Source organism: Lissotriton helveticus, chromosome 12 (genome assembly GCF_964261635.1).
Source record: "Lissotriton helveticus chromosome 12, aLisHel1.1, whole genome shotgun sequence".
Taxonomy (NCBI): Eukaryota; Metazoa; Chordata; class Amphibia; order Caudata; family Salamandridae; genus Lissotriton; species Lissotriton helveticus.
This window is the reverse complement of record NC_136073.1, coordinates 30,382,180-30,399,115: the sequence shown is the minus strand read 5'-3', so window position 1 is coordinate 30,399,115 and position 16,936 is coordinate 30,382,180. Positions and strand designations below refer to the sequence as shown.

General features: G+C 46.4%; 1 protein-coding gene and 4 non-coding genes across 5 annotated transcripts; all 5 read left to right on the top strand.

Annotated features, from left to right (window-relative positions):
- Positions 1-4,459: 4,459 nt before the first annotated feature.
- On the top strand, positions 4,460-15,477 carry EIF4A1 (eukaryotic translation initiation factor 4A1). Its single transcript, XM_078669764.1, has 11 exons — positions 4,460-4,554; positions 6,389-6,449; positions 6,542-6,674; positions 7,040-7,179; positions 7,558-7,726; positions 7,988-8,097; positions 8,558-8,701; positions 13,160-13,297; positions 14,112-14,201; positions 14,486-14,565; positions 14,804-15,477. The coding sequence occupies exons 1-11, from the start codon at positions 4,532-4,534 to the stop codon at positions 14,946-14,948; spliced, it is 1,233 nt and encodes a 410-aa protein (XP_078525890.1). The 5' UTR covers positions 4,460-4,531; the 3' UTR covers positions 14,949-15,477.
- LOC144801116 (small nucleolar RNA SNORA48) lies at positions 7,353-7,493 on the top strand. The gene has a single exon (XR_013604992.1). It is a non-coding gene; the product is annotated as a small nucleolar RNA SNORA48 (small nucleolar RNA).
- Positions 7,781-7,920, top strand: LOC144801137 (small nucleolar RNA SNORD10). Its single transcript, XR_013605008.1, has one exon. It is a non-coding gene; the product is annotated as a small nucleolar RNA SNORD10 (small nucleolar RNA).
- On the top strand, positions 9,867-10,005 carry LOC144801118 (small nucleolar RNA SNORA48). The gene has a single exon (XR_013604994.1). It is a non-coding gene; the product is annotated as a small nucleolar RNA SNORA48 (small nucleolar RNA).
- Positions 13,350-13,487, top strand: LOC144801117 (small nucleolar RNA SNORA48). Its single transcript, XR_013604993.1, has one exon. It is a non-coding gene; the product is annotated as a small nucleolar RNA SNORA48 (small nucleolar RNA).
- Positions 15,478-16,936: the final 1,459 nt, after the last annotated feature.

The window sequence follows — 16,936 nt, the reverse complement described above, 5'->3', positions numbered from 1 at the left end:
AAGATTTATCAGACGAGAGGAAGCGTGTTTACAAGGAAGCCATAAAATTGTATAAATTAGAAATCAGCAAAGCACAATTATAATGCAACTACTACTGCACTATTATGCAACTACGTTCTCCTCAGAGTCTAACGCTCCCCTGGAAATTTTTAAGATTATTAAATCAATAACCCCCCCCCACACACACCTTTAGCCATACCCGCTGGTGATACTGCAATGATATAGCAGAGTTCTTTCACGCAAAGATTCAATCTATTTACGTAGCATTTCCATCAGTTACCACCTCTTCAAATGACCCTCTGTTGGAAAATAAGGTAAACTCACTAGTGACCTGACTGGAGGTCTTTCCGCCTCTAGATATAAAATCTCTTAAAATCTACCTCAATAAGTTCCCCGAGGGACTTGGCCCCTCCTACCGCTTTGAACCAAGTTTTCGAAACAGTTGCCCCCACTATTTTAAAACTTATCAATCTGTCTTTGGGTACTGGCACCATCCCCTCCTTATGGAAACGAGCCTTGGTGAGAGCACTGCTTAAAAAAGCAGGGGCGGACCCTGAAGTGTTCTCCAACTACCGTCCTATTTGATTGCTTCCAGGGATCGCAAAAATTGCAGAAAAACATGTGAACTCCATTTTGTCTACCATTTTGGAGTATAATGACTGCTTTCACCCAACGCAAACTGGATTTAGAATCCATCAGGGCACAGAGACAGCTCTGATTGTAGTCGTTGAGGAAGCCAGGAAAATTCTAGATTCCGGAGGCTCGGCGGCAATTGTCCTCTTAGATCTGAGTGTGGCTTTCAATACCGTGAACCATCAACTGATGATCTCCAGGATCAGAGAGGCAGGGGTATCGGGAACTGCACTAATGTGGCTGGAGTCTTTTTGAGACCTCCGCTCATTTCAGGTCTTCGAGGACAACTCCATCTCTAAGAGTATACCATTGAGCTGTGGGGTTCCGCAGGGCTCATCCCTGAGCCCCACCCTTTTTAACATTTATATGAGCCCCTTGGCCGAATTGTTAAACTATTTGGCATACAAATTATCACGTACGCAGACGATCCTCAACTGATAGTTTCTCTTAATCAACCTGGAAACAGGCCAAACAATGTAGCCAATTGTTGGAAAAAGTATCGGCGTGGATGGAGCGCTCTTTCTTACAACTAAATGGAGCAAAAACTGACTTGATGTTTCTGGGTAAACCTTTCCTATTAGGTCCCACCTAAATGCCTGGGCAGCATACCCCCGACCAAAGATCAAATAAAAAGCTTGGGAGCCTGGCTAGATCATAAGCTAGACATGAAGGTGCAAGCCCAGAAGGTAGCTGAATGCTGGTACCGACTACTTAAGATGGTGAGGAAAGTCCTAACTCTACTGTCCTTCAGTGCGAAGAAACTGCTGATCCAAGCCTTACTTCTATCTCGCTTGGACTATGCAAATGCCCTTTATTTGGGCTCTCCGCGATCTACAATAAAGAAACTCCAGGCGGTGCAGAATTATGCAGCTTGACTGCTTCTACACACCCCCCATAGAGAATCTGGGCGAGCATCTGTAGCCTCTTTACATTGGCTGCCAATTGCGGAGAGGATCCAGTTCAATTCCCTTTGCATTACCCACAAGATCACGGCTTCCAAAGGCCCGCCGATCTTACAGTCCATCATCTCTCCATACCATCCTAGCAGAGCCCTACGCTCAGAAAATAAACGGATGGCTATAGTACCTAGAATATATAGGGCCAGAAGTGGGGGCCGGCGATTCCCCTACATTGCCTCCAAGAGGTGGAACGCTCTTCCAGGCCACATTTGTTTGGAAGAAGACCATCTATCTTTTCATAGACAGCTAAAGACGTTCTTGTTCCCGGCCATCTAAAGCCGCTCACTGGGTAGGCTCGGTTCTTAGCGCTGGGAGGCCTTAGGGTAGCCATGCGCTTTATAAGTGCCATTCTCATTTCATTTTCATTTCATGTAAATTATGAAATGATTATTTTTCCTGCAACTTTTGCAGACCTGCCCGATATTTGGAGCATAGCTTTGATTTCTTTGAAGACGTTGACTTAAGTGGATATTGCTTTTGCTTGTGTTTGCTTTTCACAGCCAAGCTGATTCATTGTGGGCTATTCCTGCTTCCATGTCAGCAGCTTGTCAGTCTGCTTGTTCTTCTGGTCTGTTGCAGCCTTCAGCCTTTTCTCCAAGCTGTATGTTTCTCTCAACATGCGTATTGTAAACAAATCTGACAGTCAGCCATCAATGACTGTGAAGCACATGACTTCTTCGTCTGTGAAATCACAGAACTAGCAATGTTGAATGAGTGTATCAAGTCTTTCAACACATTTTTTCATTGTTTCACCAACCTGTTATCGTGCTTGGTTAAAGATATACTTTGTGTAGTCAACATTCAGGTTGAACTTGGCCTCAAACTCTTCTTTTACCTTCTGGTATTATTTTGCATCATTCTGTAAAACTTTATTTAGTTCTTTTTTCACTCCGCAGTCTACAAGGTGGTTTAAGTATATGACAATCATCTTTTCATCTTCTTCTAGTGCATCTATGAAGTCATCGAACGTTTCGATCCATGCAGCCCACCTGGTACTCATGTTCTGCTTCTTAGAAGTGTTGAAGGACCGGGGGGACTTCAGGAACATGGCTGCATTGTATTTCATGCTCCTGTTTTCTGCCATTGAGAGCACGTCCTGTTCAGACAGCTTTCGCTATACATGGCAGCCCCTGCATCTTCAGAAAGCACAACCCCTTGTGCTTGAACTTGGGTCACCATGCCCGATGTCTGAGGTCATAGAATGCTTTACTTGTCTTTGACAGTGAGTACATTCTGTTTATTGTACATGGTTGTCGCTGATATTATCTTTCTGCTTCATTTGAGTAATTACTCTGTATTCAGGGCGTAGCGCAGCATTTCCGCCAACCACTTCACCTGAGGTTTTGGCAGGCAGTTTGAATGTGCTCCTCTACAGGGCCTTCACATTCTTCTTTAACCGTGTATAGGCTGGAGTAGGGCTTTGAATCTACATGTACCTGTCGCAGACTGCTTTGCATCGATTTGAAGCACATGTGGCACACACTAGCAGTTGCCGTACCAGTGCAAACTTTTAGGGAGAGCAGCCTTGTTTTCTTCAGGGCACATATCCCCTACTCGTTGCCAGATGTAGCGCCTTTCCCAGCTCTGGAGCATGCAAATAAAATGTGCCATACAAGAGCAGCAATCAAGCACTCCTTTATTTCTCAGCATACACTCACACACTGAGCACCATCTTATACTCAACACTAAGCACAGTGAAACACCTTCAAGCATATGAAGCCGTTCTCATTGAGTCTGCACCAGAACCACGTATAACATTGATATGCTACATGTCTCATATACTTCAATGGATCACTCACACTGCAACCCTTCTTTTCTCACCCAAATAGGTTTGCCATCTTCCCCCGAAGAAAAAACTGGCCATTAACTAATGTTTTCAGATTTTAGAAGGGCCAGTAGCCGATGATTGAATAATAGTGCTCGAATTTGTAGAAAAGTGTGTATGATTAGTCACAATACTGCATTTTGAATTCTGTTAGCCCAAATACCCTAATAGTAATTGTTCTGAGGAGCATTTTAAATATTTCAAGCGAGTGGGTAAATATCGACTTTTACTCTTTTTCCCCCCAATTGCCAGGTGACATTCCTAGCTCCCCAAAAGTATCCAACTCCGTTTTCTTCAGCTCATGAGACATTCAGTAGAGATGTATTAGGGTGAAAGAGGTACCAGATGCTTCTCCTTATCCCTGTAGTATTTGTTATTTTTTTTTTATTTTGTTATTTTTTTTTAAACACATCACTGTTTTCATTTGTATTAGCCAAATGGGTGGAGTTCAGAGAACCAGGATTGTTTTAATTGTAACAAGAACATTTGGTAACAAAGCAAATGTAAATAAACTGGGTGTTAAAGATCACGCCTTTTATTACTCTTGAGTGATTTACTGAGCTCACTGCTTTGGTCGCCATTATAGGCCACACATCGTACTCAGAAAAAAATTGCTCGATGTTCTCTTCGAGACAAAATGTTCTCATTGAAAACCGGAAGTGACGCGCGGCTTGTCCTAGAATCAACATGGCATCTAAAAGCCCAACATGCTCCCAGAAGCGGCAACATACGCCTGCCCACAATCCCGCGAGATCCCATTGGCTAAGGTTAGTTGATTGTCTGGCTAACAGACCAATCAAATGACAGCAGCTTGGCGCCACTCTTGCAAAGGCGGAGGTCGGGCAGCAATGGCGGCAGCTACCCGTATGCTGGCCGCCATAAGCCAATCAGAGCCCCGGTTACAGTACATTCCGACAGGCTGAAAGCGTGAAATGAACGACAGGGACATCCGCCAATGGAACGAGTACAGGGGACGTCCGCGGGGAAAGACCGACTAATCCACGTCTTTTTCCTGCTGACGCGCACTCGGCGTGGCCAATGACAGTCAGAAGTGGGCGGATCGTACAGGGAGTATAAGACATTAGGAGCCGGCTTGGCTCGTCCGTTCTGAAGAATGTCTGCGAGCTACGAAAACCGGTGAGTGAGGAACGTGGCTGACGTCTACCTGGGCGCGGTGCTAGACGAGTAGCGCTCCTTAGTGTCGTAAGGACCCGTGCTGACCGTCGGTGTTCTGCTGGGCGCGGAGGCATCTGCCTTGGTTAAGGGGAGCGGATTCAGCGGAATAAGACCGGCATTTGCCGGGTGACACTTGAAAGAACCAGTAATCGCGGCGATAGGGCTGTCGAGCCTACTTCATTTTGGCTCTTGTTCGTGTAACCTTCCGCGCCCCTTCTAGCTGCTTTGGCGTTGTTCCCTTTTGGCATTAAAGTAAACCCCACCGCTTTCGTGAGAGGAGCATTGCGGGGGGTGGTGGTGACACTGCGGCGGCGCGGGTGGGGTGTCCGAGTACCTGGTCTCGGACGGCAGCCTGCGCCTCGCGGCCCCCCTTCGCCCCTCCCTCCTGCCGGCTCCTCCGCGGCGCGCGTGCTAAGATGGCGGCCGCCGCCCGTCTTTCTCAGCTGGGCGGCGACGTCACTTCCTGCGCGTGACCAGGCCCTGCGCCCCTCTTTTTCTGTGAGCGGGCGGGCGCCATCTTCCCGCCGCCTGAGCCCCCGCGGCCATCTTCTGTGTGCGGGGCGCTCCCGGGAGGGGCCCAGCTCGGTGTCTGGGAGGGGCTCTCATCTATGGGGCAGGGGTGGCTGGAAAAGGGGGGCACCCCAGGAAGAGGGGGTACCTTTCACAAGAAGAAAATCCTTGCTAGTGAATAGAGAATATTAAGGACTTTTCATTCATTTCGGACAGGCACACCATGTACAGTGAAATTCCGGGTCATGTTCTGAACCAGTAATGTTCTGTTTATCCCCCAGTTTTGTACTAAACTGTCCCTGCAGCCCCCACCCGGGGAACGAAGCAAATCAAAGGGGGTGATAGACCTAGTGTTAAACACTGCAAGCACTCACCCCTATCAACTGATCTGGGTTTAATCCATCATTCTTCAGCTTACTCTGCCACCCTAGTTCTGACATGTCCATATTCAAATCAGCCCCACCCGGCAGCACTGCATTCTAGCCTTCTATCATAATACTGTGATTTACAAGTGCTTGAACCAACAGAAAAGCACTCAATTAGTGCCATCTATCCCCCAAGAGGACTGATGAGCCCCCCGAGATGTGACGGGACTCTATAAACACCCCCTATCCCACAGGGGGTGTACCCCCTGACTCGGCCCCGCTCTGTGCCAGTGACACCAGAACCCTCTTTCCTTACCCTAAACCCGATAACATGAGCACATCCTAACTGCCCACGAAGGGTTACCTCTCGACTGTCTAAACTGCCCCATACTGCAGTCTTTTATAGATCTATGGCATTGTCCATTGCTGTCCCTTCCCCCGTCCTACGATGGGTCGAAGCCCCATGCTGACCTCAATAGAGCCACAGCCCCCTCCCCCCGGAAGAACTGCAAGGACTGAACTCTCCATTGCTTCATCGCGGGAGAAGCTCGTCCTGCGCAACCATGGCGACGGCTCTCCTGCCCCATGGCCTAGAAACCTCATGCTGCCTCGGCACATTGTGTAATGCCCGATGTCAGCACCCGGCCCGCCCTGTGAGTCACGTATAGGAAGAAATCTGGTCCCCTCCCCTTTCAGGAAGCGGCTGGGGGTGAAGCTGCTCACATGCAAATGAGTCTGCAATCTTTTCCATTCAAACCACTATTGCCAAGGGACATGTCTGCCGGTGTTTCTGATGGCTTCGTGTACATTTAGTCGCAGCGACAGTTGCCTTAGGTTTCTAGGGGACACTAGTCTAGCCAGAGAAATGACGCTTTGCTTCCTAGCTACCTTGTATTAATCTCCCTATTTCTGTTTCTCAGCACTAGAGACAATGGCCGTGACAGTGGCCCCGAAGGCATGGAGCCGGATGGCATCATCGAGGTGAGTCTATTGATTCTTCGGCCTGTCTGGTTTTGAAGGGGTGAGTGTGAGACCAGTCAACCTCATTGTACCCTTTTTTTTTTTTTCAACAGAGTAACTGGAATGAAATTGTTGACAGTTTCGATGACATGAGTTTATCGGAGTCTCTTCTCCGAGGAATCTATGCCTATGGTTTTGAGAAACCTTCCGCCATCCAGCAGCGGGCCATTCTTCCTTGTATCAAGGGTAAGCTCTCAGCTGGGGGTTGTGGTAATACACGGCTACTATCCTAGTTAAACTTCGACCTCACGAGTTGCCAAAAGGTGGTAGCCACCTTATTTGTGACTGGACAAAGCACCCAAGTCAACATTAGTGTTACTGAAACCGCTCGTGCTTCTAAATGTCTGGAGCCGTGTTACCCGGCCACTGACACCACTGCCCCTCAATTAGGAGACATGCAGCACCAATTAAATGCAGCGGCAGATATTAGACTTGTTACCCGTGTTTAGTGCTGCACCAAGCTCCCTCGTAAGCACACCCGTCATCCTGCCCCAGTGTTGCTGTTCTTGCACTCGAGTGCCCCATCTCACTGGTCTACCTTTCTCCCACAGGGTATGATGTCATTGCACAGGCCCAGTCTGGTACTGGGAAGACTGCCACATTTGCCATCTCTATTCTTCAGCAGGTTGAGCTGGACCTGAAGGCTACCCAAGCTTTGGTCCTGGCGCCTACCCGCGAGTTAGCCCAACAGGTGAGTGAGGTGGTTCGTGCTCCTTTTCATGTGCTCTATTTCTCTGTGGCTGGCTGTCAAACAGCATGTAGCTCTTGTGCTGCGTTAGGGGGTGTGCAGGTTGACTTTTGTGTGTGCTCAACAAGCGCATCTTAAATTGTACCCAGACTTTGTAGTTCCGTGTGCGTGGTCCACACCCCCACCACTGGGCAAAGACACACCTGTCCGGTGGTGTGATTCCTTATATCTGGTGGGGGTAGATCAATGTGATCCATATTCATCCCAGCACAAACTGTATGTAGTGGTGCTAGCTGGTTCATGCTATGGGCACATTCCTAAGCTTTAGTTCCATGTACATCATGCCTTCGTTGCTTTATCTAACACATGTATTTCTTACAGATCCAAAAAGTGGTAATGGCTCTGGGAGACTACATGGGGGCTTCCTGCCACGCCTGTATCGGGGGCACCAACGTGAGGGCTGAAGTGCAGAAGCTGCAGTCGGAAGCACCCCACATTATTGTGGGCACCCCTGGGCGCGTGTTTGACATGATTAACCGACGATACCTGTGTAAGTGGCTTGAACCTAGGGCGTGATTCAGTTTGGGGAGGGCTGGGAATTTGCTGTTCTGGTGATGATACTCATGCGTGTCATCTGATCTCACGCAGCCTGCGTTCTTTGGGCCCTTGACGGCGTCCTGCTGGCAGGGTGACCCGGGTGGGCAGCTGCGTGGGAGCATGATCATGCCTTAGATTCTGAAAACAGCGCTGCTGTGTTGTGCGTTCTTCTGCAGTACCTGTGCAGTGTTCTAATGAGCGTCCTGTCTTGCAGCCCCCAAATGCATCAAGATGTTTGTGCTGGACGAAGCGGACGAGATGTTGAGTCGTGGGTTTAAAGACCAGATCTATGACATCTTTCAGAAGCTGAGCAGCAACACGCAGGTGAGAAGGTGTTTGAGCGCCTCCATCAGCTAGCTCCATGGGTAGGTTTCATGGGAGTAGCACTAGAATGGGTGTCTGGTCAGAATTTACGAATGTACACCTGGCTAGTCTTGACTAGGAGTGTGCGTAATTAGCAACGCATGCTGACAATGTCGTTTTTTGCATTCGGCATGTGGTTCTACAGCTATCCCGTTGCGTATCGCCAACCTCTCCATTCATAAATGTTAGTAGTGGCCCCTCCACACCGACCTACCACAGAAGTACTTGAAATCGACTGCTGTTTTGCAGAGCGAGTCCAAACGCACAGGGTTGCCTGTCCTGTCTCCCTTTGTGGTTTTGAGACTTGAGTTTTACATTTGGGGAAATACCAACGAGACAGTCATTTTAAAGCGTAAAGTTGCACTGAGGTAGAGTAGCTGTTTACCCACAGGTGAATAACTGCCTCTTGTCTCTGCCCCAGGTAGTGCTCTTGTCTGCCACCATGCCCGCCGACGTCTTGGAGGTGACCAAAAAGTTCATGCGAGACCCCATCCGTATCCTGGTGAAAAAGGAGGAGCTGACCCTGGAGGGTATCCGACAGTTCTATGTCAATGTGGAGCGAGAGGTGAGTAGTGAGCTTTTGTCGAGCAAGACCTTTCTGTCCAGTTAAAAATCCTATAACTTCAGGGAAGGCTAACTGACTTTTGACCTCTGACCAAGCTTACATTTATTTATTCTATGTGACTTCAGTTGGAGGATTTTGTAAATTGCACTTTATTTAACTTTGGAAAGCCTGTTCAATGAGGGGCTGTAAGATGTTAGCTATTTCAATGTTGCGTCAGAAAAAAGCCAAAGTTAACTTTTCAAATATTTCACAAGTTATGAAAGACCCGTTTTTGTAATTCTGAGGTGAGAATATTTTTATAGCGTCGAATTAGAACGCTTTACTTAGTGATGTGCAAATCTAAACCACTTCCAATAATTTGTGCTATTGAACTACATGTTGGTGGTACATTTTGTCAGTTTCTATAGAAAATGATATCTGAAATGACAATGCACTACCACAATGCTATTAGTGAACTAAGAGGCAAGCCAGGAATCATGTGGACCCTATATATGGGCTCGCTTCTTCATGGAGCAAACATTTAGTCTAGTAAAAAAATTTTTTTTTGTAAAGCGGGAATAGTGAGCTTGCATATTTGAAGGTGGTCGCTTCTGTGATGAGGAAATGAGCTGCTACGTAAGACAGTATTTCTACGAGCACAATTTGAGACCAGTTAACGGGTCAAGTACATTACAGTGAATTAAAGTTACTAGACCAGGAGGTCTAACATTTTTCTAGCCCAGCTATACTGGGCTCTCCAGAGCCTTACACCAGGGAGCATGTGGCTGTGGCACAAGTTCACATACAGGTGCTGGGCGCCTTGTAGATCAGTGATCTTGAGTGCGTTTGCATGCTGCCATTTGGACAAGAGCAGCACTGGGTTGTTAACATGAGTAAGCACTAACATTTAATGTTGAATGGATGGGGCTAGGTGTCCTGCACGGCTTAACTTGAGGATCATCTTCACTTCTGAAGATACCACAGTAAATGAGTAAAATATCAATGTGTTCAAAATTCAACAAGTGTATTTCGATAACACTCAGCAGTTTCACACTAGTACATTGGGTGCATTAAGAAGCGATTTGTTTCTAACCACAAATTAGTAACCTTTATGCTCAAAACCCTTTTGCATACAATGGCAATAGTGAACGACTTTCCTTTATGTTGCTGATAGCTTGGCCAGCTTTGTCCCCCGTCACTGGGCAAGGATGCGTCTTATTGGTGGCGCCTTTCTTATATCTGGCGGGGGCAGAGTAAACTCATCCATGTTCATCCCAGTGCCTTCCTTAAGTGATTGCTGGCTGGTTCATGCTATGGGTACACACCACAGTGGGTGAGATTTATGTCGCAGTGCATAAGTTGTAGTTTGTAGCTTCATGCAGATTCTCTACTGATCCGCTTTATAAAGCACAGCAAATCACTCTTTACGGTCTCATGGTGGGGTGGCTGTTAGATTCATGGTTCTCCATTCTGAAACCTCAGATTCTGGAAGGAAAAAACATATAAACGCTCCTTTTCAGGAATGGCACCCAGGATTTGGAATTCACTCCCTCCAGAAACCAGGCTTATCTCCTACATTTTTTAAGAAAGAAGTAAAAGCTATCCTCATGGCTAAATTTACCTGAACTTTTACTTTGGAACTATTTGAGACACTGCACCTATTTGTACTATTCGTTTTTCTGATTGTCGATTTGTATTATTGGTTTAGCTGATGACTATGCTCCCCCATGTACCTACCCTATTTTGCTACTCATTTATTACCTACAACTATTCTTTGCTCAAAAGTCTGATCACTCGTTTTCTTACCCCTTGTTTTTGTTAAAGGGCTCTGATATCTGCAAAGATCTTGTTCGCGCTATATAAAACTTTCTAAATGAATAAATTCAAACTGCCAAGTCCTTCCCTGAATTGCTGGAGCAATCTGCCTCATTTCGTGGCCTGGGTTGTTACACATAGTTTATTACATCATACATAAAAGGTTTTGTATAGTCCCTGCCTCAAGTCCTTTATTTGAAAGTGTACTTGATAATGCAGTGGAATTAAACCATTGCTAGGATAATCCAATTTGATAAAGTGGAAAAGTTGGAATCTATCCAGGTCTTCTGATTTCACGTGCAACTCTGCCACTAAATGTAATGCTTTCCCTACACCCACCTTACCCCCTCCACCCAACCTGGCATGCGTGTGGGCCTCACTCTTTTGCCCCATGGAAAGGATTTGCAAGTACTGTTGTAGACCCTGGCACAGTGAAAGTGTTGGGTCTGCTGTACAAGAGTGGGTTGTTTGCTCAGCTCTAGTGGCTGGCTGTCAATGGTGTAAACGCTGTTAGTTTTTCTGTTGAAGATAATTAAGGCTGCTGGACAGACATGTACAGCACCAGCATCCAAACAGAAATCACTTTAATAATGTGAATCATGAACCACAGTAGTCCTCCCAATCTGCCTCGTGTTGGACGTGTACTTCAATTACAGTAGACGGCCATGAGCACTCCAAATGACACTAGTTGTGATTTTTAATTCATACATAGGGCTCCCAGTTTTATGTTATTTATTTTTTTAACATTTCCGTCTGTATTTATCCATATTTATTTCTGGGTCATTTTATCTGTATTTATCCACATTTATTTTTGCCGCAATAAAAAAAAGGCACTGCAACTAGTATTTTTTCACATTTATTTAAATTGACATGCATACTTTGTCGGCTGAATCCATAGTGGGAAAGAATAAGGATTCGCTTGACAAATGACTGCCACAAGCATGCTGTCTGCCTAGCCACAAACGGTGCTGCATCAGAGGCATCTGCGCCCCCTATACAATTTCTAAAGTTCTGCTTACCTATAATATGTCCATCTAACATTATGCATCTGGCCCTGTAAAAAATAAAACGTTGAAATGCTGATGCATGCTGAATACAGAATACAGCCTGGAAATCCGTCAGTTTTGTGAAGGATATGTTCAACCCCTGGAATATAATTGCCAACACCAAGTTTTTTCCCTTCCCAAGCAAGACACTTAATAGTAATATCTATGTCAAAAACCAGGGTAAAGGATACGATACAGGAGACACTGGTTTGGAATGGCAAATACCACAGCTTCGGACCTTCACAGAACTACTGCTTACTAATATCGACAAAGCAAGAATAATGTGCTTTGTCTTTGGAGTTTCTTCAATAAAAAATATAAAACATTTAAGACACATGGTCACACCAGGCTTTTTTTGGGTACAGAGATCAAATTCGTTTACTTTTATGTGTGGAATATTTTTTTTCTACAACGGGGTAATTTAGCACTGTATGAAGGCTTAATTCGTCTTCAAGGGCAATAGAACTGCTCATGGCATCAGGCACGTTTTACCATGGTCCTCGTTTACTTGCTAAAAAGATAAGACCGCAAGCTCATCAAAAAATAGAGCTGGAAGTGAGACCGAGCCAAGGCTGTCCCATTTCACTGGCATCTCAACAACACAGGGAGCCAAACCAGCCCACAACCCACGTCTACACAGCCTGCCTCTGGCCAATTCTGTAAAGTGGCCCTGCACATGCTGTTCAACACTCCTGCCCCCCCCAATACAACAAAAGGTTGATGGGGCTGCAGCCATGTCCCGGGTGTTTTCACACCTTTTAAAGGACTTTGGATGCTTGCACTGCTCAAAGAATTAACTTTGCATGAGCACCACAGCGAGGGGTGCTGGAGGGAATCTTTAGACACGGCGCCCCCAGCTGCACTTATTCACCCCTCTCCAGATCGTCAGTAGTTTCCGATTTCATTTGCAGCCCCTGTGCGCCTCTGACACAGATTTTATAGAGGAGCACAGAGGCGGCAGGAACAATTGTTTTGTCAGTATTTTCCCGCATCTATATATAAATACAGACCGAAAACTAAATGTTTTCCGTCTGTATTTATATGTAAATATCCGTTTAAACGGAAAACCGGAAGCCTTATTCATACACTACAAAAGGGGGTATATCTGTCAGCGATTGTATGACCATCATGCAAGCATTTTGCTTGCTTGCTTTAACATCGGCATGGGAACATGTTTTAAGACTAGTTTTTTGCACGCAAGTCATTACGGCTTGCTTAGGGGTACGCTGGACTTGCAATTAAATTAGTATTCCAACTCCAGTCTGCGCAACAGTAGGGAAGATGTTGGACTTTGAATCGAACACCACTCCACCAATGTGACCCCTAAAGCAAGTTGTTATGGCTTGCGCGCTAAACAAGTGCATGGTAACGTCACATTTGTTCTATTACCGGTGCTGTAAAGGAAATGTCCTTCTGACTGAAGGATGTGTCCCCCCCCCCCCCCCCCCCACCCACCCCACCTGCAACGCAAGGTCTGGGAGATGTTGGAAAGCAAATTGAACTGAGTTTCTGCACCAGTTTCTCATTTAAATTCATGACCCATCTTGTATAAATGGTGTTCCGCTCTTTAAACCCTGGTTGTTTTCGGTTGCTTGACTGTTATTAATCTATTCTGCAGGAGTGGAAATTGGACACCTTGTGTGATCTTTACGAAACATTGACAATCACCCAAGCTGTCATCTTCATCAACACGCGAAGGAAGGTGGACTGGCTGACGGAGAAGATGCACGCCCGTGACTTCACAGTTTCCGCTCTGGTGAGACTTGCTTTCCTCTATGTTGCTGATAGCTTGGCCAGCTGTGTCCCCCCCCCCCCGTCACTGGGCAAGGATGCGTCTTATTGGTGGCGCCTTTCTTATATCTGGCGGGGGCAGAGTAAACTCATCCATGTTCATCCCAGTGCCTTCCTTGAGTGATTGCTGGCTGGTTCATGCTATGGGTACACACCACAGTGGGTGAGATGAGAATTTGTCTGTGCATAGGGTGGAGGCTGGAGCTTCATGCAGATTTTCTACCGATCCAAATTATAAAGCACAGCAAATCACTCTTTACAGTCTCAAGGTGGGGTGGCTGTTAGGTTCATGGTTATCCATTCATTCTAACAGCCAAGTCTCGTCCTTCCCTGAATTACTGGAGATGGGTGGTGCTGGGAAAGGGTGTTCCAAGCTTTGGCTGCCAGGTGAGAAGGAGCATCCTCCACTGGTACTTATGCTTTTTTTTATGGCACATCCTTGCAGTGCAATAGGTCTTGCATTTGCGACAGTTTAAGCTATCAACATTTTGACAATTCCTTGTTTTAAAAAACACAACTGGAAGGCATCATTTCAATGCCAATTGCTCCAACTCTCTCCAAATGTGACTTATTGCATTGCAAATGCTTGTTTTGGTGAGGTGTGGGCTTATCTTGGAGGTCAGGGAGCAGTGAGGTCCAGGATTAGTGTGGCTGCTGAGTTTAGAGTTCTTGGGTAGATACAGGACATAATGGCTCTCAAACACTTCATTCTTCAGTGTGTTGCTTGGCTGTCTTTGTAGGGTCGCATAACTTTAAAAAAATGTTTTTAATCCCTGTAGCATGGAGATATGGACCAAAAAGAGCGAGATGTAATTATGCGTGAATTCCGATCCGGCTCCAGTCGTGTGCTCATCACTACAGATTTGTTGGTAAGTCATGCATACTGCATACCACAGGTCCCTGCTGCTTTGGGAAGCTTGGTGGTCGCCTTTGGCATGTACTTGAATTGGTGTTCGAAGCATATGAGCTGCAGATAGTACATTTAGCATAGATCGCCATCTGGTGTTGGGTTCGGATGCTTGCACCTTGATTTAGAAGAAATATTTTGTTGTCACCAGAGGTCAGTAGCTGGCTTGTTGTGCGTTTGCCACCTTGAATGGTTGCAGGGTGGGCGGATTCACACTTACTAACGCACACCTTTTCGCCCTTTCAGGCCAGAGGCATTGACGTGCAGCAGGTCTCCTTGGTCATCAACTACGACCTGCCAACGAACCGGGAGAATTACATCCACAGGTAAGTGTCTGCTCCCAGATGCTTAGGGAAGAAGGGTGGGTTCGCACGCATCCAAAGATGAATCCCTCTCTGCCTGGCTGTCTGTGCCGACGGTGGACTGAAGGCCTTTGGTAGATGAATGCGCTTCTCTCCACAGTGCACAGCACCGCATGCTGCTCACTACTGAATAGAAGCCGACATGCGATTATTGGCTTCCTGGTGCCTGCGTGCCTGACACGTGCTTTTTCTACCTGTGCAGAATCGGACGAGGTGGGCGCTTCGGTAGGAAAGGTGTGGCCATCAACATGGTGACGGAAGAGGACAAGCGAACCCTGAAGGACATTGAGACTTTCTACAACACCACCATTGAGGAGATGCCCATGAACGTGGCCGATCTGATCTAAGCCTCCTCCGCGAGGAGGGCTTGCATGGTGGACCACCGAGCAAAGGAGAGGAGGAAAAGAACCCGGAAGTCTTTCTAGCATGGCTTGTTCATGTTGGGGCTATTTGGAGTATATTTTTGTTCTTTTGATTTGAATAAATATTTCGGAAGGCAGCCTGTCGCCAGGAACTTTGGTATTTTCTGTCCTCGAGCGTCTCGTTAACGTCTAGTTAAATTAGAGACTGAACACTAATCGTGCTAACAATTGTCAGGGACACGATGCAAAGATTCCGTACCTCCAGAAGTGGTGCTTATTACTGCTTGAGTTCAACTACCTCAACAGTAGTGGTTGCTCCCTCCCTGTTCCAGTCCCACCAAACGTGGACCAAACTCTTGCCCCTAAATTGCCCCACTCCAACCTACAGATTACATCTGTTTAACCTCCAGTGAGAGCTAAAAGATGAACCCACATGGCCAACTGTATGAACTTTTTACTTGTTTTTGTATAGTATTTATTGAAGATAAAATGAATAAAGTTTTTTGCGACATTATCGCTTGTAAGAATGTTTCTTTGACGGCTTACCTTTTTCCGGGGTCCCGAACCTGGGTGCGTGCAGTGGGGAGGTGGGTACCCTGGATTCCCAGGCTTGGTGCCGGAGAAGGGAGTGAGCAACACAAGTCGAACCTCGATGCTTGCGCTTGGCGAACCCCTCATGGCTTCTCCAGACGCCTTTAATCTGTGCTCTGCACTCATCAGGCTTGGCGTTGAGAGTTGAACCGGTCCCACATGTAAACATAAACTGATCTTGTCTGTATCCTTTCTTTCAAGCAGTGCTCTGTGCTTTGAAGTCCAGTCCCAATGACTTGACTGAAGGTTATTCGGGTCTTTAGTGTGGCCACGTGATGGGTGCATGTTTGCACATGTTTTAGTTTGCTTCAGTCTGGGTAACATGCGCTGGCAGAAGCTGCTTGAAGTCGGGCCCAGGGCTGGCAGGTGTGAACTGTACTAGGTAATATGGCAGAACAGAGGCCAGCTTGCAGCTCTGCTTGGTCTTCTCACTGAGGGAATTGATAAAGGAGTGGCATGAACTGGGCTTTTAATCACCCTAACTAAAAGTGGGTTAAATCCATACTCAACTGGTTTTGGAAAGCTTGAAAGTGAGTCTTGGCTGCCGCAGTGTCTGGACACAGACCGCGTTGCTGTGCTGGTTGAAAGGCTTTTTTTTTGCCAACTCAGCTGGGTAGCAATGCAGCAGCTCTTTTGGACTTTAAACGGTAAGAAGTTAACCTAAAACACGAGTCTTCTGCTTGACGGCAACATACTCTTCATAATTTTGTAAACTGAAAACCCCAGTTTCAAGATAAGTGTTCAAACTCTTAGTTTGAACGCCTCATGTCAAGTTTGAGGTTCCAGACGTATCTGGTATTCTCACATGGAATGCGAGCCATGCTCTTTGCAATGGGAAGAGTTTCTAGGCACCTCCAGTGTGCCGGGGCTGTTGGCACCGTCTTCTTTCTAGTCTCCTTCATGTAATGTGCTTGCTTGGAGGACATTGTGCTATCTCAGCATGTGCCAGTCTGCAGCGTGCTGCCACGGTTTGCATTCTGAGCTCATACTAGCGTTTGTCTTGGAATCTACTTATTTATTTTTATTTAGTCAAAGTTTTGTTTAGCGTGAACCAGATCCTTACAGATATCAGAGCGCTTCACAGAGACATGGGTAGGGGCAGCAGGAAACAAGAGGGATAATGGGAGCAGTAAAATAGTCACCAACATAGTAGGCTAATAAAGTACAGAAAACATATCAATATACAATCAAGTAGACAAGTAATATAAGACGGCACAAGTCATTAATCTCACTGCAGAGGTTTTCAGGTAAACCTAGGATGTGTGAATGGCTTATACCAAGTTCTTAGGCTAGAGAGAACACTGAGTGGGGCATCGGGAGGGTGGTTCAGGGGACCAAAGTGTATCATATGTTGGTCGGGAGTAAGAGTAAGAGGTAGCGTA